The 27,216-nt window shown below is 32.2% G+C and overlaps 1 protein-coding gene across 1 annotated transcript in view; it reads right to left on the bottom strand.

Moving 5' to 3' along the window:
- LOC111003730 (zinc transporter ZIP11) overlaps positions 1 to 15,314 on the bottom strand; it is a 53,572-nt gene extending 38,258 nt beyond the window's left edge. Inside the window, exons 1-4 of the mRNA XM_022274395.2 lie at positions 15,054 to 15,314; positions 14,746 to 14,980; positions 9,533 to 9,720; positions 8,403 to 8,596 (exon numbers count right to left, since the gene is read on the bottom strand). Of these exons, the coding sequence (XP_022130087.1) occupies positions 8,403 to 8,596; positions 9,533 to 9,720; positions 14,746 to 14,980; positions 15,054 to 15,161 (725 nt within the window). The 5' untranslated portion in view covers positions 15,162 to 15,314. The remainder of the gene's footprint in view (positions 1 to 8,402; positions 8,597 to 9,532; positions 9,721 to 14,745; positions 14,981 to 15,053) is intronic.
- Between the last annotated feature and the right edge of the window lie 11,902 nt (positions 15,315 to 27,216).

Below are 27,216 nucleotides of genomic sequence, written 5' to 3'. Positions count from 1 at the left end.
TTCCCAAAAAATCTTTTTTGGAACATTTCGCGAGCGGCAATTTCTAATCACCCGATTTTTGGAGCTCTGGTATGCCAATAATGCTAGTGAGACGATACTACCCGAGAAAGCAGCATATTCCCAAAAAATCTTTTTTGGAACATTTCGCGAGCGGCAATTTCTAATCACGCGATTTTTTGGAGCTCTAGTATTATAAAGCTAGTGAGACGATACTACCCGAGAAAGCAGCATATTCCCAAAAAATCTTTTTTGGAACATTTCGCGAGCAGCAATTTCTAATCACGCGATTTTTGGAGCTCTGGTATGCCAATAATGCTAGTGACACGATACTACCCGAGAAAGCAGCATATTCCCAAAAAATCTTTTTTGGAACATTTCGCGAGCGGCAATTTCTAATCACGCGATTTTTTGGAACTCTAGTATTATAAAGCTAGTGAGACGATACGACTCGAGAAAGCAGCATATTCCCAAAAAATCTTTTTTGGAACATTTCGCGAGCGGCCATTTCTAATCACGTGATCGATATTTGGAGCTCTGGTATGCCAATAATGCTAGTGAGACGATATTCGAGATAGCAGCATATTCCAAAAAAATCTACAGCTTTCGACACAAAATAAAAAAGGGAACATTTTTTATCAAGCGTGTCTGAGAAAATATAAATGTCTTGTAGATAAGTCCAGGCCAAAGCTCCAGTGAACCGATAAAATTACTTAATCATGTCCTTTTGCGGGAAAATAAATTAATGAACGGCTAGGGGAATGGGAAAATAACGATTTGTGAAGTCGACCGGAAAAATTCTTCGCTTCGAAATATGCAAATGTAAAATTATTCATTCTTACAAGCGTTTGTCAAGATGTATTAGTACCTTATGTAAAAGGTAAAGCGTCCTCCGATCTGGTACTTTTTGAATAAAATACGACTCGTAGCAGTTACTATTCGTAAACAATGAATCCTTACATCTATACTTTGGATAACAGATAAACATTGCCATGCAAGTTCTCAAGGAATCTTTATGGAACAGGCAAACCGCTTCAAATCGACTTGGTGACAAACCTCATTGCAAAGAGAAATTTCAAAGACGACGAAAGTAAATCTTTCAAAGAGGTTCACCGGACAAGTGGCTCAGCCCAAAGAATTGGAATATTTATTTATTTATTGAAGTACCTATACCATATAATATTTTATACAGTGTATGTTACCATTTTCTATTCATGTATTTTAACATGACATTTTGATGAAATAAAATAAATTTTACAAAATAGCAATGTCATACTTCCAATTGCAGTTTTTATTTAACAATGCGAATAAGGCACCAGAAATTCGCTTAACATTTTTTTAAAGGAATATAGACGAGGTAAGGATATTTGTTGCGGCTACGCACTCGCGAACCCTCTAGCATACAGTGTCAATAGGCAGAAATATTACTTAACATCAGATGAGTCTCCTATTGTTGCTCCTTGATATATAAAAGAAAAAAACTGGTGTTCGCGGAAGCAAACATATCTCCAAAAACTATAGCACAAAATTGCCAAAAATGGGATGAGTTTTTCGTGGGCAGACATTAAATGACAAACAACAATTGAGACAGGTGAGCCTGCCCGTTTGCCCCCCGTTCTAAAAAAAAAACTAGAACGAGGCCTAGCACCCACGCATCACCGTCGCGACAATACGTCAAGGCTGTCTTCGATGTGTCGCGACGGATTTTTCAGCGAAATAGTTTCACTGATGACTGTGTGTGTCGGCGGGTCGTTGCCCCCGCGCTATTAGCCGAGCAACCAGTCGTATTACAGACACCATTTTTGGGTTTCACATATCGCACTAATGTACTTACATATTTATTAGTGTATTTACGCGTTTTGTTATTCAACGAGGAAATGCCGCCCACTGCTTTGACATTTATTTAATTTTAATGCAATTATTAATACAAAAATCTTTCTACGGTATTTTAATATTGTGTTTTAATAATTGGGTTTAAGTTTCTATTGAAGTGTTACGTACCTATTTTGAATTTATATTGTAATAGTGTGCAGGAAATTAATGAGATAGGAAATTTCATAATTTATACAAAGCTGGATTTTGTCGATAAGAATGCAATATCGATACTACGTCATCAATCAGTGCAGCACTAGACTAAATCATATGTTTATTATATAGTTTGTCTATTCAATAATAGAGGTCACTGAAAGCATTAATGGCAATTAAAAACTCCTTTTAAAATTATGAGAATGTTCTAAATGTGAAATAGGTCGAGACTTGAAAAAGGAACTATGGAATTTCGAAAAAATGAAATTTTAAACGTTTTTGAAAACATATAAATAGCGCTCGAGAATCCTATTCGTGGCTCAGTAAAACATCGGACTCCAATAGTACAGGAACATAAGAAGAGGATACCCAGAGGGGAGAAACCATAGCAGAACACAATCCCAGCATATATAGTAAATGTGTAAGAGTTGTTATGCACATTTGTGGCCCTTCAGAGTCGGATCGCTGTTCCTGCGCATCTCCCCTCGAGCTTGCTCCGGGGCCTCTCTTTTTCCTCCGCCGTTTGTCGCGAAATATAGCGCTCTTATATAGTGCGCCTCGGTTCGTGAGTGATGTATATACTGTGCCGTATAGTTACGTATTTAGCGCTCTAAAAGTGCGCCTCGGTTCGTGAATAAAAGTATATAGTGTTTAATAGTGCCGGGACGTATTTAGCGCTCTGATAGTGCGTTTCAATTCGCGAATAAAAGTATATAGTGTATAGCGCTCTGATGGTGCGCCTCGGTTCGCGAATAAAAGTATATAGTGTATAGCGCTATGATAGTGCGCCTCGGTTCGCGAATAAAAGTATATAGTGTATAGCGCTCTGATAGTGCGCCTCGGTTCGCGAAAAAAGTATATAGTGTTTATAGGGTTTAATAGTTCCGCGACGTATTAAATGCTCTAATATAGTGCGCCTCGGGTCGCGAGTGAAATATAGTATGTCATCTGAAAAAATGGTAACCAACAAATCAACTTCTCAGTCAGTTGCGACGATGACTACGAAAACCAGTGCGAAGATGAAGCGAATTGCACGAGCTAAAATAAAATTAGCAGAGGTTGAATATGAGCTGACTCTAAAGAAAAAAGATCTAATAGCAGCACAGATAGCAGCACTGGAAATTGAAGATTCGGATAATAAATATCTCAGTTCTACCGATTCAGTTAACAAAGAAAAAAGAGTGAGTACATCGTTGAAGACAAATAAACGAAGTGATGAAATTGAGTGCAGCGCATTGCCAACACAAACACAGTCGCAAGCGTCAGCAAGCGCGCAACAACATGAATCAACCATTGAATACGGTCAAAAAGAACGGCAGCTACACGAAGTGCGTCCCTACCATCAAACAACTCTACAGCAGCAAGCATCGATTACAGATTGGAGATGGGTCCCTACGAAGCACAACGTTGCTGATGATGCTACTAGGGATGAACCGCAAGAATTAACATCAGATCATAGATGGTATAATGGTCCAGCTTTTTTGTACGAAAATTTTGAAGCTTGGCCACTCGACAAGGATGTTCAAATCGTGACAGATGAAGAACAGTCATCCAGAAGAATTGAAGTTAACATACGAGTGGGTGAAAAGCAAGAACCACTGTCAGCAAGGGCAGTACAAAATCTTCAACTTTCTACACAAAGAATAAAAAAGGCTAAGCTCGAAGATTGCCAACACCTTAAAGACATACTTCCATTGTTAACTACATACGAGGTAAAACCCACAGTTCTAATAGGGCAAGACAATTGGCCCTTACTGCTGGCTTCAGAAGTGAAGACAGGGAAGAGAAACCAACCAGTAGCATCTCTTACTCCACTTGGTTGGGTCATCCATGGAAGCTATTCAAGAAGTCTTGGCCATATAGTAAACTTTATAAAGAACCACAATGAAGAGCCACTCGATGATCTTGTGAAAGAGTACATTACCATGGATAATTTGTATATAGAACCGAGAGGACCCCACAAAGATCCGGAAGAGCGGGCATTAAAGAAACTTGAAGAAAGAACAAGGCAGCTCGAAAATGGGCGCTTCGAGACAGCGCTGTTATGGAAGAAAAATGATGTCAAAATGCCGGATAATTACCAGAGTACATTGAAGAGACTCCATGGAATAGAAAATAAATTAGATAAAGATTGGAAGAAAAAGAAGAAAAAAGTGAAGCTCAAGCAACCGTGTAAATTAACTCAAGTAGAAAATAAGTATACACCTCTCACGGCAGAAATTATAAAAGAGGCCGTGAAACTTATTTGGAAAGCAACACAACAAGAATCTTTTAAAGAAGAGTTCAAGTTTCTCACCGGCGGGAGGTCCATTCTACCAAGCTTTGTAAGATTGTCATTCTTAAGCGTGAAAATAGAAGACGGGGAAATACGACTGAACTTACGAATATCAGCAATAGAAGATATAGAACAGTCAGTGAAATATCCGATGGTAATAGATGGAAACCACCGTGCTCCAAAATTATGGATAGAGCATACCCACAAGAAAATGCACTATTCAGGAGTTGATGCTACAATAAATGAATGTAAACAACAATATTGTATTCTCCGGGTTTGGCCTGTTACTAAAGATTTAATAAGAAAATGGCATCGTGCGGACAGTCGACGTGTCAACCTAAGGCGGCATTCTACGGCGTCCAGCGCGAAAATTGATCCTGCTTCTGGAAAAGTTACCTGCACCGAAAAGAGATTGCGTAGAGTCAGCGGAAGGCAGCCTCGACGCACGGCGGGAGAAATGTGCAGGAAATTAATGAGATAGGAAATTTCATAATTTATACAAAGCTGGATTTTGTCGATAAGAATGCAATATCGATACTACGTCATCAATCAGTGCAGCACTAGACTAAATCATATGTTTATTATATAGTTTGTCTATTCAATAATAGAGGTCACTGAAAGCATTAATGGCAATTAAAAACTCCTTTTAAAATTATGAGAATGTTCTAAATGTGAAATAGGTCGAGACTTGAAAAAGGAACTATGGAATTTCGAAAAAATGAAATTTTAAACGTTTTTGAAAACATATAAATAGCGCTCGAGAATCCTATTCGTGGCTCAGTAAAACATCGGACTCCAATAGTACAGGAACATAAGAAGAGGATACCCAGAGGGGAGAAACCATAGCAGAACACAATCCCAGCATATATAGTAAATGTGTAAGAGTTGTTATGCACAAATAGAATTGATGTGTAAAAGTTGTGACGTCATATTTTCATGTATCTGTAACGATACAATTTCAGTACATGATGTATGAAATTGATTGGCAAAAATGTTATTAACATTGCGATAAATTTCCAAAACAAAACATTATACAAATATTCTTAACTCGAGATGAGCAAATTTCCAGACGAGGTCGAAAAAATCCTACACAACACATTTTTTATGTAACAGGGAGCAAACGCCGCCTAAAGACACATTGCTAGAGGGCTCGAAAGTGCGTTGCCGGCCTTTAGTCCATTCATCCCAATTTCCAGTAACACATTTGAATGAATACTTCAATTACTTCAAAAAATCCTATAATTCAGTAAAACACTATATTTTATATTTAACATAAATGAAACATCTACGAACATTTCATTAACATTTTAATGAATCAATGTTAAACGTCACTTATCTAACCTATTAAACCATGGTAGTGACCATATTCAATGACGACTGCATTCCGTTGTAGTGATTTCATATAAAATGTATTTGTTTGTTTACGTGTTCTTTTTTTATTTTTTTTCTATCTGCAATCAGCCTCTTGGCTTTTATCAGATTTGAAGTACATAAAGGCAGTTGGGGAACGCAAATTCAACAATTTTTCCACTCCCTCCGTAGATTAGTTTGTTTACGTGACTATTAAAAATCCGATTAAAACACCTATATTTTTTCATCCATTCAAGCTCACCACATATATAATGCTATATCTACAGAAGTAAGCAACTTTTCTAAAATATAGTAATTAATGGAAACATAAACGTTACAAAATTCAGTACAAGAGCAGTGTTGGCCTAGTGGCTTCAGAGTGCGACTCTCATAACTGAGGTCGTAAGTTCGATCCCCGGCTGTGCACCAATGGACTTTCTTTCTATGTTCGCATTTAACAATTTTGCTCTAACGGTGAAGGAAAACATCGTGAGGAAACCGACATGTCTTAGACCCAAAAAGTCGAACACGTATGTTAGGCACAGTAGGCTAATCACCTACTGCCTATTATATTTAAAAATGGTAATAAAACAGATTCAGAAATCTGAGGCCAAGATCTAAAGAGGTTGTAGCAGCACTGATTTATTTTTAAAATTATTTAGTAACATTTTCAAATCAATGAATTGTTTTATGTTATTGGGAAGAAGTTATCGTCTTTTAGCAGGCTCAACAAAGACCAGAAGTATGAAAGCGAGGGCTGCATTCAGCTTTTAATAAAGAGCCAAGTTATTGAGTGTTACATGGATATGTCAAAAGCAGAGTCTGAAATACGATTGGTAAACACTTGTTTGCGTGGTGGTAAACTTATATATATATATATATATATACGTTACCAAAAATAATACTCCAAAAGTGCCAAAAAAGCGATGAATTTTTTAGTGTACCAATTATGTGTAAATGTTTTATAGGCCGGCAACGCACGAGCCCTCTGGCAATGTAAGTCCACGGGCTGCGGTATCATTAAACAATAGGCGAGCCTCCAGCACGTTTGTTGCATAAAAAATTAAATTCCCATCTAAATTTAATAATATAAACCGCAGTTTAAACTAAATCCGTAAGAAATTTAATTAGCCGATGACCGTTGGCATGTTTGGCAGGGGCCATCACTCGCCCACTTACCTCGTTCACAGCTTCTAGAGTTAATTTCGTCAATTAGATTATTATGAAACGTTTAACGCCCACTTTCAGCTAATTAAAGATGACACTTTCTTACTGAAACCTTTAAAATCTTGATAATGTGAAATTTTATCAAAAGTTTAACGCAATTATTAACAAACGAAATCAAAATAATATTTAAATTTCAGCGCCAAATATAATCGATTACATTTGACTAAATTCTGAATTACACAAAAAAAAATTGTTCAGTATATAGCTATTTGTAATAAGACGAATCAAAGAAAATACTTAAAAGAACATCGTTGTCTAAAATTAACATTATCAATATATTCTTTATACTCTCTATAAAGAATTTCTGAAAAGAAACTCAATAGAGAAATAAGCATAATTTTATCCAAAAGTTACGCATTCCTCGCATAGTTTAGTCTATTCATGTAACACATTTTAAAGCTGCGTTTGACCCTACAAACTAATTGGTTAACGGTGGGTCCATAGTGCAACTATTTGTATCCCGCTCACTCACTTATCAATGAAATTCCTATGGCGCCCTCCGGTGCCTCACGCGTTACAAAATGGCGACTACAAGCATTATCTATTGCGTTATTTTGGTGAAAAAAACTTAAACAATCAAATAAATTATTTGATAATTTGGAGATGATAAATTTATTTTAGTTTCAGAGTTTTATTGAAGGAAACGTTTTCCGTATTAAGCGATTTCAATTATTACATACTCGGATTGCTAATAATTCGATTAAATTAAAATCTCATCATTGAGTATTAATGTATAAAAGGTTACATCAAACTAATTTCGAATGAATTAATTGAATTTCACTTATCTACAGAATAATAACAATTGAAAAAAAAATTTATAAACATCTAACAATACTACTAACGCCATCTTCAAGTGAATTCCGAAATATCTCCACGTAGCCTAGATGGCAGTAATTTAAATTATGTATATTTAGAAACTGCACTTTAGGATGCGAGATTGCTAATAGATGTCACTGATATACGTAATAAATTTCAGGAAGTCACTATCGTCGTTACTTAAACAGACAACAGGTGTCGCTGTACTCAAGAATACATAAACTTATAGCGTTTCTAATAAGAGCTATATATTTTATTCCAAGAATACTCGTGTGGCTACTGTATGTATGATAATTGATAGTTGCAGTAGTTAGTTAAAAAGCGGCGGAGAACAAAAATACAAAAGGAGCATACCTTAAAATAACATTCTCACACCTGTTACAATGTTACACTAAATTTATTAATACTGTTCTCATCGAGGTAATAAAATAGTTGATAAGGGGCATTCTTAATGGAAAACAGTCACGCGTGGTTAGAATATAAATTAAATAGGTAATTTGTATGGTACTTGCGAATTAGTTGGTTACATAATTTTTACACAAAGAGATTACTTTATTTTCACATAAACTTAAGATAAGTTAATATTTATTTAACATAATATTAGCGAAGCTGTAAATTTATGTTTAAAACGAATCATTACTTTTGTGGTTCCCTTACTACATATTAGTATAATTTATATAATACATCCTATTGGTATATAACAAACACTAACCTGGCACTATGAAATGAGGCTTTACTGGATGATGCAGATGCTCCAAAGGCCACACCAACAGCCAAACCTTCTGGTATATTATGGACTGTGATGGCCACTACTAGAAGCATTATCCTCTTCCACTGAGACTGGCGTGCTTCTAGTGACCGCATAACACTGTCTCTTCTATCACCTTCACCAACTTCGCCATTTTTCTAAAACAAAATTTTTTATTTTTCTATATGTACATATTGTATGGAGCCTACATATAAAGGGTATGTATATAAGTTAGGGTCATTCGCATCTCACATTAAAAGGACAATTAAGACACCTATTTAATGTAGTGAAAATATTATGTAAATCCTATTTATTGGTCATAAAATTACCGTATATTTTTTTATGAAATGAATACCATAGGCCATATTTTCAGGTGTTAAAACGAAAATAGAAAATTTCTTATGACAAGGACTTTTATCTAAATAACATAGGATTGTTCCTTTTATATAATACTATATAAAATCATACTGTACGTGTGTATGTCACTGAACTCCACTTAAACAGCTGCACCAATTTAAATTAACTTTTTTGTATGAGTATGGGTGGCGCCCTGGACGATTTAGATTATCAAATCAGCTCAGTAGTTGGCGCTGCAGTCGGAATCTAGGATATTTATATATACAGCAAAAAACCGCTGGTATATAAATCTTCTGTACATGTGTTCGTAAACGTCTGAACAGATTTTGACGATTTTTTATTGTGGAGTAGAGAATGATTTGCCTTCTTAGTTGTTTTTGTATATAAAACGCGTGTACAGGAAAACTTCTGTCAGATCCGCAAGTATATACATAATATATTTTAAGGTGATAATAAAACGTACTGATACTTGTAATTAATTTAAGCGCTGATTATATGTAATTACAGATATGAAAAAAAAATTAACAGTATTTTTAGATAATCTGTATATTAACATCATTATCATCTTTATTTGAACTACGTAAATGAGAAAAATCTTTTTCTTAGGTTTCAGTATGTTAATACAACTGTATTCTACGGTTTTACACGGGCCCAGTGTTAGCCATAATAACTCATTTATATGCAACCCCAAAATAATTAAAATAAGCATAGATATCATATATGTTGGATATACAAACAAGTGAATGTTGTGAGTGATGGTGTCTTCTTCTTTGAGCCGTATGCTGGTTAGAGATGCAATCTGCAAACTCAACTGGCTGAGGTGCCTCCATCGTAACAACTGTTGGATTCGATGATCGGCGGTTCAATGCCGTCATCATTTCCAAGTCTTCGAGCTTTTCCTTGGAATCTTTGCTCTTTGTTATACCTGAAATCAAATAATAAATAAGTGATACATGATTTAATTATTTAAAAAATAATTTTATTGAACGTCATTTATATCATACATCGGTTTTATTCAATAAAAAAATTATAAGTCCTAGCAATAACGACTAGTATTTGGTAAATAGTAACACTTATTTGTAGGCGTTACTACTGCACATAATATAATATGGTCAAGAATTTATATGCTGTATGAAAGATGCACAAATTTTTGGTATTTTTTTTTTTTAATTTTAAATCTGTTATAACAAAATCGAAGGGAATACTCATTTCTGGCCGTGAAACCGATTCTCGTAACAGCCGATGACGTTGTCACTAAGCACCTCATACAATATAATTCAGCCGGGTCCTTTGATTTTGGACAATATAACCGGTATGTTGTTGTAAACGATGACGTAAAAGGTTTTTAAGTATATACATACTCACATATCAATTTTTAAAATCATGCATGCGTAACCAAAACAATTGTTATGAAATCGAGGTAAGAAAAATAATGTTGACGATAATCTCGGAACTTATTTGAGTGAAAAATAAAATAACGTACTTGATGTTTGGATCGGGAGCAAATGTTAATTTACAGAACAATAACAATAACAAGACTAGTACAGATTTATCTCGAAGCACACTATGCACTTAATTAGGTGGTAAACTGATCGACTAAGTTTGCATTTTTGTAACGAATCCATAATTACTTGAACAATTTCAATTCATACACTGAGAAACAAATAAAACCAATGGTCTAAAACCTACAGAAAGTGCCCTTTGGAAATCATACTGCTGTATGTTTCGTGATGATTTATCATAATAGGCAAAAATATTATGAGCCGTCTAACTCATCTCGATGTAAGTTTTCTAGCAAAGCTTCCATCGCTATACGAGCGTTCAATACGCGCATAGAATACATTTTTCGTGTACAGCCCTGAATTGTAAAACGCAAGCCAAAACGCATCAAATAAATAGACGCGACGGTCCCTACGTACATAAACCTCGAAATTCTCTTTTTTTATTTCATTTTTTACATTGTCTTGTCTAGACCTTTCTGTATGTAAGTTTTTAAAATATTTTGTGGTTTAGATAAACTAATCGTATAAAAGAACAGGTAGATTGGTTTCAAAGAACTGATGAACAACTATACATACCTGTATATACCATACATCAAAAATGTCTTCTTACTGCGCAGGCCAGAATCATAATCGAATGGTATTTATGTACTTGTTTGTAAGCAATAAATTTAACATAGACTTGTGTCATCGTTTCTTTCAAAAAGGTCATACTCAAAACGAGGCAGCTAGCGTTCATTCGCTTATAGAAAGATCAGTAAGAAACAAAATCATGTGTGTACCTGATGAAGGGTTTAAGCTTCTTTGCTAAACAGAACTAATAAACCCTATACAGTCGTAGAAGTGGTTCAAGATAATTATAGATTTCAGAGAATGGCTACATACTAAATACAGGTCTAATATAAATTATAGGAACTCTATGAAATGAAAAAAGATAGGTAAAATTCAAGGGCGCAATTACTTACTTAGGTTTTAGAATTTTAACACATTTTTTTTTTCAAGATAGCTATAGAAAATTGATCCGTGACAATTTGAAATACACAAAAACAAAAAATGAACGTGCAGGAGATCATATACTTGATTACTATGTGGGACAATAATAATTCCACAAAAGAATCATGAATTTTATAAAAATCTTACTAAGGAAATCCCCTGATGAAGATGATTTATCTCAATAATTTTATGTTGAAAGAATAGTAATACGAGTTGTTTATTAATTATATAATAATAATCAGCCTAAAGGAAAAACTAACCATATTTTATTCAGTTAAAAATGATATTTTTTTACCAAAAATCATACTGATTATTATTTTAATTATTACATGCCGTTATATAAATTTCCCTAAAATAGTCGTACTCTAATTAAAAATAACCACGTATAAACAGATATGCCTAGAAAAGTATATTTTTTACTGTAAAGGGTAAAAGTTTTAAAATATTCCAGTCGTATTTTTCATCAGAATCACATAAGAACACGTTTTAAAATAAATATAATGAAAAACTAGTTGATATTATTGATTTGATATCTCCGAAAGGGTTAAATAAAATATATGATGTAGAAAGAGTCATCAATCGAGTATTTCATGAAAGCATGTTAAACTTTAAAAAATATCTTATAATTCATTTCAGAAAAAAAGTGAATAGATAAATTTCTACAGAGATTCAAACATTCATTACGATCTCCTGAAATCCCCTATTTTTGACATGTCGATTTGTACGTAGGGCCCGTCATGCCTTGCGAGCCGGGACACTGGTTGTAAATAAATTTGTTCAACGTGGTCTTAACGATAAAATATGAGTAAACATAGGCGAGTAACATAGTTCGACTCAAAAACATGAACAATTTAAAATAGCATACTCATGCAAATAATTGGACCATATAATATAAATGCTGATAAGTAATACAATGCTTAATTTCTCAATACCAAATCAACACGGTATAAAAACGTAACATGATATTGTTTGTGCTCCGATTTATATGTAAGTAGGACTATAAAATTTTAGACGAATTATTAAAAGTCAGGTTCGAAAACGCGCTTTGATTTAAAGCGCAGAACTTAGGATGCGTTTAGTTTTTCATAATAAACATACTATAATATTATGTAATCTTTAAGAAGAGCTGTGCCCTGCTATAACTGTAATTAAAATTTCTATAACTATAGGAGATGTACGTATAAGACCGTAAGTTAATATTGGAGATAAATCCTTCTTGGTCCACACTAGCTCATAGAATAAATACAAAGAACAGCTACACACGATAAGATAAATCTTTCATTAGATTGATTCACTGTATCATCTTCGTACAATCATTACATTAAATATACATCTTATCATTACGAAAATAGTAGTTGACTTTGAGGCTGCGAGATTTAATATTTTATCAAATCAGTGTTAGAAAATAAATTAAACAAGCACGCTTATAAGTGAGAATATCGGACGATATTTGGCATATTTTATCTACTTGTAGGAATACTACTATTACATTAATAGCACATTGAAAATAAACACCTGACATAAGGTCATGACCTTTGCAGGGTGAATAACTTAAACATGAATTTAGCAGTTATACAAAACTGGCTAAACAATTTTTTAAACTACTACAAATGAGTTTATTATTCTAATTTTTTTGATGCTTATAAAAAATATGTGTATTTATGTAGATTTTTGAGAGAATTGTTTTTAATTTTTAAATAATTTAAAATTGCACCATATTGAATAAGTTAATGTTATGTATCTAAAGAAAGTGAATGAACCAAATTTGTTATTGTATTATCAACTAAGTTACATTTAAATTCCAATACATTCAAGTTTTAATACTAAAACTGGAAAGATATCGTTAGCAAACTAGAAAAATTTAACTTTTAAATGACACTTGATAACAATAACATGTGTTATAATACTGCTCACATAAACAATCTACACCAACAATGTTATGTTATTTAGCTGAAAAGCTTGTTTCAACGCACCAATAAAAGTAGCTACTGTGCCAGTACTGTGTAGCAAGTTTGCAATATTGCTTAAAAACTGTAGCAGTGATATCACAATTTCTCATATGTACAAAAGCTAAATATTGAAATAGTAGAACAAAATATTGTTGCTATATAATGTTTAATTTTGTACACTTAGGTTGTCCTTTACAAATCATTTCATAAAGTATACATCGAAAGTATTATAGTGGACTTCTACCGCATCAGTCATACCGCACCAACTCTGGACTTGCAACTTTGGAAGTGCAATTATAAAAATGTGGAGAAATTTTAACACAATATAATAAGCTATGTCATTCTAATAATTAAAATAAACTGAACTCGTATTGACATCAAAATTAATTTTATACAGCCATAAAATTAATCTAGGCACAAATTGTTATCTAGTGTAACTACTGCTTTTTATTATAAATGATAAGCAGATAAGAATTATATTTAAGTAATTTAAAAGTGCAAAAATATTTATATTAAATATTAAGGCAAGGCCATATGTGACCTTTAAAGTTTTAATGTTATATATTTTATATGCATACTTAATTTCATCTGTTTTTCTTTTATTTATAGTATTATTTTAATTTAATAATTGTTTTAACTTCTGTGTTTGGTTTAATATGCAATTTTATATTACAAAGGTAATATTAATTTATTGACCCAAAAATATTAATTTATGTAATTACAAATCCAAGGTTTGTAATTTGAAATACTTAAAGTATAATATGTTTATAAGTAGTAGGACTCTACATAGTTTACTTATTATAAATATATAAATTATTAGGCCCTTCTTGAAATCTGATTGTTTCAATTTTCTTTGGTACAACTATATCAACATATTTTGATTGATAACTTATGAATATTATGAAATATGTGTACAGTTATACCCATTCAAATTCAGAATTTTTATCATTATTAATATTGATATATGTATATATGTAGTTTCTTTTAGTTTCACACAGGAAAGTGGAAGAAGCCTGTCTGATAACACAACATAACCTCATATTATGATATATGAAAGTTACATTTAAAGTGTAAAGGAACTAAGGTCACTAAGAGAGACATTCAGAGTCAAGACTAAGTATGACTCCCACATCCAATAAGTTTTTAATGAAAACCTAAATAAAATAAAACAAAAAGCTCAAATATTATTTGTAGTTCTAATAAAGTTGTTCTCTAGCTAGATAATATATAGTTGTTCAACTGTTCTAAACAATTCACTTAAATTTTCATAAGCATATCTGAATTTTGATAATAAACAACCCTTTACCTATTTGCACCTTAAATTTTTTTTAATTTATTCCATTTTTTTAAACTTATTTGTTTTCAAAATGACGAATTTTAAATAACAAAAACAAATAAATTAAACTTTGTTAAGAAAATTTAAGTATAAAAGTTTCAACAAAACAAAAATCATGGCAATGATATTATGTAAATGATAAATTAGAATAACAAATATCGAATAATACTCACTTATCATCATATTTGTTGAACTTATTCCTAGATAATCCAGGAACCGGTCTGTACCAAAAACAAATATAGCTCCAAATAAGAATCCCACAGCAACAGGTACGAATGCAAACTGTCCTTCATCACCATACATTCCAGATTCTTTACACATTTCAATAGCTGGTTCTAAAAGAGACCAATAAGATGCTGCCGTCATTACACCTGCTGCGAATCCCAGTGAGACATCCAGTACTTTCCTCTGTAATACAGAAGCGCATATTGTAAATATTTATTGATTGAAATAATCATCTTAATTTATGTTGTATTCTCACATGTTTTCCTCGAATAAAGAAGACACAGCCGGCCCCAGCGGCAGTCAACCCCCACGTTAGGAGCGTACCCAAAAGGGCTTGTGTCACAGCTCCGTATCCAGGTAGCATTTTTCTAGTTTACTTAGGAATTTCTTATATTATATATTTCAAAACACATCTCAAGTCAATTTTTAAAATACACATTAATTAGTGATTAACATCAGTGGCGACCTTATATACCAACACAGCACATGTTATCGCGTTTATTTGTCAAACTAAACATTCAAAATCCAAAATCCAAATTCAATGTGACAAATTGTTTGTCATTTGACAGCTGACATTGAGTTACAACATTCTTTTGACAGCAGTTTCTGAATTACGGGTGTAGCTATGTATAAAATTTCATTTTTCATATATTAAAAACCTAAATATTGTGCTGTATCAGCAAAGCCTGATGTGTGTGCTTTCTACTACATATATTTGAATATATGTAGTAGAAAAGTAGAAATATATTTATTATGAACTTTTTGTCAAGTCAACTAACAATTTACAAACAGCTATTAAATCTAAAGACCGCCTTTGAATCTAATAGAACCGAATTTAAGTTTATGAAAGTATATTTCAATACTTACAAAGTCTGATTACGATACAAATTATCGTATCTAACACTCGTCACGTGACTTTTTCTATACCCAACACAACAGTGTACACAGACTACACACGAGAATTTGGCCGCTTTGGCGTCCTCGATTTATGCTTAAAGCCTTAAAGATACATGTAATAATATTTATATCATAAAATAAAACATTTTAGGTGTCATTCTTAACAACAATATGTAGTTACTAGTTCTTATTACCAAATTTGAGCCGTGTATAAAACTAGTTTACCACATATTTTTATTTTATAAGAAATAATTCATTCAATAAAGTATTCAGTATAACCACCATCTAGGTCCTTGAGACGGTACTAACTGTTTTATACAGTAAAATAACATAATCGTTATAATACTTAAATAAACGGACCTCGATGTTTTAAGATTTCCGTCTTCTTAATTTGCAGGTTATAAAACATATAAGTTTACTATCTTACAGAGGCTACGTGATAGATTACGCCTTTTGATAAAACTGTTTAGAGAATTAAGTAAATTAGTTGAATATTGTGTATTTAGTTGTGATTTGTGTGATGGTTCGTGTTTCTGATGATTCAGTAATATAAGCAACTTTGATAACATGTGACTACTGCTTTGCTGTTATAGTTACGATCATACTTATTGCTGAATAAGATTGCTTGAAGTTATTTATTTGTTATAGGAATATTTTTTTGTGCAAATAATTAGGTTATCATGAGTTCTAATAACGGCGAAACAATAATTGTTTTAAGTTAAAAGCGGCGCACAGTGGGGCCGAATCGCCAAAATAGCGGCGATTCTTTAAATATTAAATTTAAATAAACATTATATTTATTGATACTTTAGAACATAAAACGAAAAATATACAAGAGACAGAATTTTATTCATGGTATACAACTGGATTATTAGCCAGTTTAAGCTAAAATTATAAATAAACATTTTTTTTTTTTTAATTAAACTAGATAGTTTTACGCAGAAAATTAAAAAAAAAATGAAAGACACAAACAAGACAAAGTACATATTATGTAAAAAATACACTAAGATATAGAATAAGTAGATTTGGTATTTGTAGTTTAGTTTGATTTTTGTATTAAAACTACATTGTTACTTGCAATTTTATTCTACTCAGGGAGAGACTTTTATTAGCTCCTAAATAACTTATGAGACCTGATTGTTTATGTACTATTAATCAAACAAAGTGTTAATAAACATACTTATAAGTAGAGAGACGATGTATGTACCTAAAACATTGTTTATTACATGAGCCTACGGGTTTGAGTATGCTCATTTTTTATAGTTGAAGATTGTATTGCCCAGGGAAGATTACAGCCTCCAATGCTCGCTGGTACGCAAAAGGAGATAAAGAAAAGCGGACTAAGATTCTCAGCCATCGGGATAGTGCATATAAAACCTGGAATTATTTCGGCTCGTGTTTAGTTCATATATGTATATTGGAATATACCATTTATATCGTTATGGTCCAACCACTTGTGTTATTAAGTATTTTACTAATAATACCATAAAACTAATTAATAGTTATTATATTGACATCACTCACATCGTAATAGGCGTTCCGTTACTCGGTACATTCACGTCGAATACCGTAATTTAAAAACTATTATTAGTTTGCGGATACGAAACGTCGACCTGAAAGTGCCTTATTCATAAAATGCCTTAATTACCATTAATAAGAGCCATCAGTGAGCCCTTTAAGGGTGATATTTAGAGTCGAGACTTACTTGCATATGACAGAAACATTATCGATTTTTTATCTTAACGGGTTCCCAAATCATACATTAAAAGTAATGAATAAACACAATTTTATATATTATTAAGTAAGGTTCTGAGGCCCCTGTTTTTGCTTGCTTAAGTATAACTAAAAAAGAAGTGTTATTTATTAAACCTATCGTTAAGTTTTGCTCAAGTTGGTATTATTTATTTATTCATACAGCGTTTCCATTTTATTGAAATAAATCTACTATGGAGAAAGAAAGTTGCTGCTCGTCCTCTTCTATACTATAATACAAAAACAATTACATTTCATTTTTATTAAACTAAACTAAACGTCCAGGTACCTTAATAATTTTAAAATTCAACTGTTGTAGGCAATATATAATTAATTAATAAAATTGTCTATTATTTATTAATTCCTTGGCACATTAAAATTATTTATGACTACGTGAACTAATTAGGTTACAAAACAATGCATGTAAATTGTCATCACTATTCGTTATCAGGCCATAAGTCATAACCCAGTGACGGATTAGCCGACGTAGCAAGAGTAACAAACGCTACGGGCCCCGCGAATTTCAGGGGCCCCGCTGTTCAACCTACCAGATTATAATAATACCGATAAGAGTAATAAAAAAAAATTTACATAGCAGCTTTATGTCTTTATCGTCTCGAAAACTCGATAATCGTAAAAATAAGACATTTTACATTCATTGTTGATTATAGAAACCCTCTCAATAAAGACTTATTTAAGCTGATGATTTGCTATGCTTAGATAAGTCTTTATTGAAAGTGTTACTATCTCTATATTTCCGATAATAAATCCAACAAAAAAATACATTTGTAACAGTTTTGTTTTATTACCCTTGAGAAGGGCCGTTGATAGAATTTGCTGCAGGCCCCGCGTAGCTTATTCGGCACTGCCATAACCTTAAGGAAAAAGCAATCTCACAAGGGACAAAATATAACTTTTAAATTTGGTTTTAGCAGTCTACAAAAAAATCGTAATATATACCCACTTTTTGACAAACTGATTAATTAACAATAAAACAATTTTGCACAGCTTTACCGTGCAATAAAGTAATCCACCGTAGCTTCTTTGGATTTCTAAGCTTAACGGGACACGAACGATGTCTAATTGTGTTAAAATTCAATTAAGGAAAGGATATTGACCGGGTTATAATAGTACCTTTAGTAAAACGTCTTTTTAAACTCCCTTAACCAACCAACTTTTGGCATGCAGATTGGAGATCGATCTTTAGATATGAATCAACCCAAGATTATTTATCTCAGATTGAGGCAGGCATATAGACAGTATTTTCATCATGAAATTGAGATAGATTTTTAAGTTATTATAAGAATATAATATGTAGACGCAAATCAATTTTTTCATAACTCAATTTCGAAATCGTCGTTGCAGATATATTTCAATTATTATGATAAATACACTGTCATAATACATATCAATGTGTTTATTTAGAATAATATAATATAGCTGTGCTCTGGGGTTCCACACGCATTAATTTAATGACAGCATTTTCAGCCGCTCGGTTAATGGATTGTAATTTTTTTTTATTGAAATGTTTGACATATGGTAAGGCGATTTTTTAAAATATTGATGTCTTTTATAAACTTGAAATAGATAACTTTGCTCTATTCACTATCAAAAGTTTCCGAAACGTACGCGATATTAAGATTTTCATTAGTATTTTTTAAACCGGGTTATAGTGTAGAAGTTTTCATATAGATGCCTAACTTTTTTTAATATCTATACTTCATTAGCGATAATATACAATTCTAATTGTGAAAGAATTTTTGAAATAGATTCAGTAGGTTGGAAGCCTATAATACCTTGGAATCTAGACGAAAACAATATGATATAATACTATTACATGACATTATCTCAAATAAAATTGATTGCAGCTCCCTTCTGGAAAAGTTGCTCTTCCTTGTTCCTGCTTACAAAACTCGTAATCGCACATTGTTTCAGGTTCCTCACATGAATACTAATTATGCTAAAAACTCAGTTTTATATCGCGCTGCCCGGACATACAATGACCACTATTTAGGCATTGACTTGTTTAGGTTATCGCGGAATGTGGTTAAAAAATGTATTAAGAATATACATAGCGCAAAATCATCTACATCATAAGCACGCCCCACATACACACCATCACGTACAAACCCACACTTTTACACCATTACACAACACAACCAATTTAGGCTTAATTAATTAAATCTAATCACAGTTAGTTAATTGTATTAAATACTTTGTTTGTTTGTTCCCTTTTATAAATATTTTTGTTATATAATGTATCATGTATTCCATCTGTGGCTATATTCTCAGTGTATTTGTTTGCTATTATATATAATTTATGTTAGCTGTAGGAGTACAAAATAAATAAATAAATAAATGAATACAAAAAAAAACTGTTTCTCTTTTTTATTTAGTTAAGGTAAAAAACTATCAATATAATTAATAACAAGGGTTATTATGACTAGTCAAAATAGACTGTAGTTAAAACTACGTAATTATACTAATTAAGTCAACTCTGCAGTTCTAAATGAAATTAATTACTAAACTAGTTAAAGCAAAAAAAGATTCGCTAGTAAAATAACAAAAAAATATGGATCTACAACCTTTTTAGGTCTCGACCTCAATTTTGTAGCTGTTCTGTGACTATTTAATAAATTAGGCAAGGTTTTTGGAGTCTATGACCGGTTTCCTATACATGTTTTCTGCACCGTTCGTGCAAATGTTAAATGAAAAAAATAAAGTCCATCGGTGCACAGCTGGCGATCGAACCTTCTACCTCAGAAATGAGAGTCGCAAGCTGAAGGCACTACTAGCTATCACTGCTTGTTTCGTTCGTCCCAAAGATATTAAAGATATTAAAATATTAGTACCAGGGGGCACAGTCGAGTTAACCCATAGTTCTGAGGGGACAACAAACTATATCAAGCATTTTAAATATAGCAATAGAAATCAGATTATATCACTTGAATATTACACGTCTCAACTTCAATTGTAATATAACATCTGTGATCTGCGTAGGCGCAACGTTGCGTTAACTAAATATTCCGCTAGCTCGTTATACAAATTTTCAATGTTCTACTTGTGAATGTTCCGGCCTTTGATTCTGTCCCATTTTAAAATCACAATTAGATCGGCCGAAATATGCCCCATGGCCGGCCGTGAGAATCCGTTAAACCAACAGTTTATTGGAAATACTTTAATAAACCGCAGAATCTCATGATTGTTTGGGATGGAACAGTTAACACCGGAAACTAAGTTTTACGACAATATTACAACTGTATCGCGTAGACTTCTAAGTGAAGACTTTCTAACAATAAATCAAATTAATGTTTCACGTAGAGTCATTATGGTACATTACCGCAGTTAAAAAGTTAAAGTAACGTTAATAACACGATAAATTCGTGACACTGAAATGGCAATGTTAAAAAAATTTAACCTAAAAATGGTTTTCTCTACATGAAAAAAAACATGAGTCGTTAAGATCAGTGTTAGCCTAGTTGCTTCAGTGTGCGACTCTATTCCCTGAGGTCGTAGGTTCGATCCTCTGCTGTGTACCAATGGGCTATCGATCAAGGTCCACCGTCCCTTTGGTCAGACCAAATTAAGACAATTATGAGTCTCAACATCCCTAATACACTGAGGTAAGTTGAAGATACAGTGTTGTGGAGGCAGCAAGTCATCACTTCAGTAATGAAGAAGATTGTGCCAATGGACTTTGTATCCGGCTAGTAAATAAATTTAAAAAATAATAACTAAGAAGACAATTCGTCAATGTGGATTATGTGATTTTATTTGTCAATGATTGTGGTAAGTCCTTATTAACAGATTAAGTAAAAAGATAGATAAATAAGTCCTTTGTTTGAGAAACCTATATTCGCGCTTTAAGTTATACAATTTGCATCACACTTGCGGCCCATACATTTATTTATTTTCTATTATTATCGTAACTTAATACAGAACAGAAAATGTTATACAAAATTTAAACTAAGAACATAAAGTAACATATAAACAAAAGAAGGCATTTTATGCGTTCTTTTGTTTATATACCTTTTAGTAACAAATTATAAATAATACAATCCTTGTGAATTCAGCCAGTGTACAACTGTGTGTCATTTATTAAAAATGCTTTTATAGAAAATGTATATCAAAGATAAATTTAATAATAATTTAATAATTTAAATCTTTATCAATACAAAATATAATAATAATAAAGATAGATCGCAGTATACGACATAGACAATTCCACGGACATAATATCGATTGTGTAACGGACCGGTATTTTACTGTATCGTTTTCGGGATCGATGATGTCATTTCAGCACGCGGAAGATCCATCAGTGATTCGATTCGCGTTGATGGAGGCAAAAACACGTATGGCACGCGCTGGCCTCGAAGTTTCAATTGCTTTTGATTCAGCACTTGCTATTGCAACTATATGTTATTACATCTCGTTTAATATAGATGACATTCCGACTGTATACTGCTGTAGCTACTGCTTAAAATTTAGAAATGGAAGTAGAAAAAGGGTTCGAAAAATGTTATGTAGGAAACAAATATATCGTAAATTTTCTAATATTAGTTCTGTACTAAATAATTTTATTCCTGTATTGGTTTTGTGTAACTTTAATGCAAATATTGTAATTAAATCTTTATAAATATGTAATAGGAAGTTTAAGTTGAGTTAGTTTTAAGTTGACGCCTGGTAGATAGTAGCGGTGACCCCAGAGTTAGTGCTTTCGCCCAAAGAATACTTATACTTATGCGATACTTATACAATACAGTGAGGAAATTCTGCCAGCATTAAAGGTACACTGCCACAGGGATCAAACTTTTTAAATTTCTTCTAATTTTCGTTTTATTTATTTTTAATAATTATTTGTAATAATACTATCGTGGTTAAGAAAATTCTAAATACCGTATATGTGATTGTTATTTATTTAACTTAATACAATACAAAACTAAGCTAAAAACATAATACAAACATAATAAGTAAAAACTTAAAACCTAAACGATTTTGTAACTAATTACAAATAAGGCAATTCTTGTGAATTTAGCCAGTGTGCAACTAAATACATCGATCTCACAAGCAATAATATTTAGGGTGTGCAAGACACGCGCAAATGGTACTTCTCCGAGTAAGAAGTATGCTCCCGAGGCACTGCCAGCAATCGAGATCGCTTACCACGAGTGTGGTTATATGCCCGCCCCAGTCTCTTCAACATTTCAGCATTATATACTCTAAGGACCTTAAAAAATATAATGATATAGTAGTTATGTTTTTTCATAGTCATGTACTTGCAGTAAATGTATAAAACGATATATTTTATTACGTGGGTTTATTTTATATTTATTCTTTTTATAAATTGGCAAACGGGTATGAGGCTCATCTGATTTTAAGTGATACAGTCGCCCATGGACACTCCAAATGCCAGGAGGCTGTACGTAAGCTGTGCAAGTACGTTGCCGGCCTTTAAAAAAATGGTACTCTCCTTTCTTGAAGGACCCCAATTCAGTTTAGATTTATATTCTATTACTTTCTATGAATACGAAATATGTATGTTATTTAATTGAAATTAATTTTAAAGTTTTCCTAAAACAAATTTATAAGGGTTCCTGTGTTAATGCTTACATAATTAATTAATTATATACGGTTTCGGAAATATGGCAATTTTTCTTATAGTATATATTGATGATGGTATATATATGAGCCATGTTTTCTTATGACGATGTAAAAAGAGTATTAATAACTCAATATTTTTTGAACATAATGACACGTCGCATTTTACACCTTTTAACTCGGTTAAAATTAACATTGTAATGAAAAAAATAATACTTTAAATTTAAAACATCAATGTAACAAATGCTGGTTTTATCGGTTAATAACTTTCGAATAGGCAATAGAATGATATCAGTTGAACAAGTAATAAAACGACATAATACGTACTTTCACTTGAAGCGATAAACAACTTTGTATTTTATCATAACTATTTTTTTTTATACATATCATATATATTAATTATTTATTTATAAAAAGACTCCTGCCTTAAATTGGTATGAGAGAACAATAAGCAAGATGCTTCCAAAACACAAAAAAGCAAACATAAAATTACATTTAAAAAATACAAGAAATTTACTAACTACTAAATAATAATTTAACCTTTTCCAGGTCACTCAACGGACAATGAAATGGTATGTCGTTAAGTAAATTAGTAAAATTTTGCAAAATAAGTTTTTCAGTTAAATTTATTTTGACGCAGTCTGTATACTTATGACCACGTAAATTAATACGCGTTAATTATTTAAAACCGTCCGTGGCCAAATGAGTGGATTGTTTTTATAGAACGTAAGCGGGCTGGAAGCTTAACTTTCCCACTCTTTTCAGCACAAAAAACTGCTCTTAGGAAGATTCCCTTTTTATCGGAACGCTGTTGAAGTAACGAATTACGGAAAAGAAATGAACAGTCTCTAAAATTATAATTCGAAGAGTTTAACAATTTGTTACGCACCCAATCAAATGATTTCAGAATTTTAGTTAAGGCATTTTGCATGGAAATAGCTAACTTTATCTCATACAAAATCCAATTACAAATGCGTCCTGTTGGCGACACTATCATTATAGTAATGCGACCTCATTTCATATAACCTGAATGTATTTGCCCGAGTAACTGACTTGCTAGGCTGTAATTTGTATCTCACTTGTTTTTGTAGGAAGGAAATGTTGGCGAAAGTAAACAGGTAGTGACATTACGATGTTATACACCTAAGGTTCTTAAGCCTAAAAACGTCTCCAAATTCATTTCAAAGGTAAAGGTACATTTAAATCAGTAAAAAAGTTTTTTATTCGTAAATAAAAACAAATTAAACAACAAAAAAGTTTTGTTTTTTTTTCTAGTTTGGAATATTCTGCTTTAAATGGGAACTTTTCTTAAGTTGCTTTACAGTGTAATATTATGCGCCTAAATACACGTTGAATACTACATTTTAAAAAAGGTAAACGTAACATAAGTTATGGTATGGTACTGCATCTGCATCGTTTTTTTAAAATTATACCTCCAGTGAAATTATTGATACATATTTGTTATGTGCCATTTCTACGGAGACGAAGACGCCTATAATACTACGGTGCAACGCGGCTTGTCCCGCAAAACGATCCTAGCGATTTTATGTTGATACCCTTTCTCAATTCTTTTGTTTATTAAATATTGAATCAATAAGTAACTGAACCTATATTACTATATACATAATAAGCCTCAAATGTGTCCATTTGATCTAGCTTTTTGTTTTTATAAATGATAATTCTATGCTTTACAACACTTTTAAGTTATATTATGAGTATGGATATATTAGTATAACTACAATCACAATATTTAGTAAATTAAATTAAATTATCGTGGAACCCTAGAGACCCACTTTCGAAAACGATGCAATAGCCTACAATCCAGCCACAATGCTCCATGAAGTCAAAGATTTATTTAAGTAACCTAGCATTTCCTTTACTACAAACGTATGCTAAATATTTGCGCTGCCTACTTAACATTGATGGGTTTATATGCCAAAATAACCACACACAAATTTATTTCATGGAAACTACACTTAAATTTCAATTTATGAAAAATATTTAAAAAAGTTAATGTGCTTTGATCGAAATATATTTTTTATTTGTATTAGTTTTATTATAATTTTATATTTATATTCTAAAGTATCTATATAAATATATGTCTGAATTTAAGCCCATTTTCACGTTCCAATTGCTTTTGCTATAATGCGAGGGAGTTTTTAGATAGCTTTTGAGATACTGACCTAGAATATCATACAAAATAGAACATAAATAATATCATTTCATTTAATTACAATAAGTCGTGCTAGTTTCACACAGCTGATTGTATTTTTTTAATTAGTCCATCATAATATTCCACCCTTATTACGAATAAAGGATATATTATTAATGACATAAATGTTGTCTAAGTTCCCAAAAACTAGTAAAAAGTAAATAAATAATAGATGCGCTCGTTTTACAGCATCTACTTCCAAAATGTAAGCCGTTGCGGTCACGACTAACATCGAAACAAATGACACTTGACACTTTCCATAGAGAATATATTTTGTTTACCGTGATATTTTTTCAAACGCCTCATCAATTTTCAAAAAGTTAGCGGCTCAACTGATTAGAAATAAGGATTTTATCAGGGTTATGCAATTAATTTTGTAATTGTATTTATTTTTACTTTATTTTATCATAATTTAATAATTTTTTAGTGTATAAGCTTCATATAATTAGAATGTTATATGCGCCTATAATTGGGATAGCACTTGGCTTGTGTTAAGTTACATGCATGTATGAATAATTGAGTAACTACTTCGTTGGTGCAATAAATAAATTAATTAAAAATCGGAATTTGAATCAATTTTAGGCCCAATAAGTAATCGATAATAATACTCTAGCGGCGTTACAGAATTTGTCTGTTTGATTATTTTTATCTTTTATAGATAAATGACAGTTCTGTGCTTTACACATATAATTTTATACATATTTAGACATGCCGGTTTCTTTACGATGTTCGCCTTCACCGTGGATTCCATTGTTCATTGCGCACACGCTAAATGTAACGATATTATTATATCATATAAATAAAATATTTCTTTGACTACCAGACTGCTCAGGCATCAAACATTACTTTGAGGGGCGTTTAATTTCTGTAATAATCTCTTCCATCTTAATACAAATTATCAATAAAGTATCTAATCTATTATGTTTATCATCATAACACCCAGGGTGTTAATTAAAAGATAATATGTTAGATTAGTATGTCAAAATTCAATACATTTTTGACGTACAAAAGATGCCGTACTTTAACACAGACATTGGTCGGAAAAGTTTTATTACATTCAACTAAATTTAATTTGCGACAAATACCAATTCAATCCAAACAGCTGTTTTTATAGTGAACAACTTTATAACTTAAGAATAAATTGATGACCTTATAAAGGAATACATTGTACTATTAATTAGTATAAGAAACGGTAGTACGGAAGGCGTTGTGAGTAAAAAGGGCCCAGTCATCGTCACGAATCGCTTGCTGCCTACCAATCGCATCAAACCTTATAAGATCTTATGATAACTCCTGCATTTAGTTAAATAACCGTTTGAATAAATGCAAACTGAATTAAGATAACTAACGGAATTGTTTTATAAGGGGTATAAACTTTTCTTTTAAAAAAGGGCTTAATATGTCGACCGTAATTATATTCACACTACTGCGTTATAAACACGTTATTAGCAAATTTATTACGACTAATATTTCAATACATTTTTAAATTATAGGACAAACATGACACACACTGACGGAGGCTTTTTGGGTCACAGAGCCAGCGGCGTGTCTCTTAGGACAAACATAAATTTTGTGATTACGTATGTTTATGTAAAATAACCCAGTCATTATGTCTTTAGCACACTATGACCACAAAGTCCTGGCACAAAACAAATTCTATAACGTTTAACTGACAAACAAACGGTTAAAATATTTAGGTAAGTGAAACAAAAGTTTATCATTCATCTCTATTTGATTGACTTTCTACTATAATTACGGATCAAATCGATAGCCAGTGAGTTCAAACAGATTGCGTATTTAGCTTATCACCCGATCGAGTCAAGTAGAATTTGGACATGAATGTCACGGGAGCGTAGCGTTCCGCAACAAACGAACCTACTTCCCTCAAATCCTACGCCAATCAATAATGTAGATCATGAGATTGTCGAATAGCAAAGCGAATCAGTGGTCGTGTCGTGAG

Source organism: Pieris rapae, chromosome 13, assembly GCF_905147795.1.
Source record: "Pieris rapae chromosome 13, ilPieRapa1.1, whole genome shotgun sequence".
Lineage (NCBI taxonomy): Eukaryota > Metazoa > Arthropoda > Insecta > Lepidoptera > Pieridae > Pieris > Pieris rapae.
The sequence above is the reverse complement of the archived record's forward strand: the minus strand, read 5'-3'. Positions and strand labels throughout refer to the sequence as shown.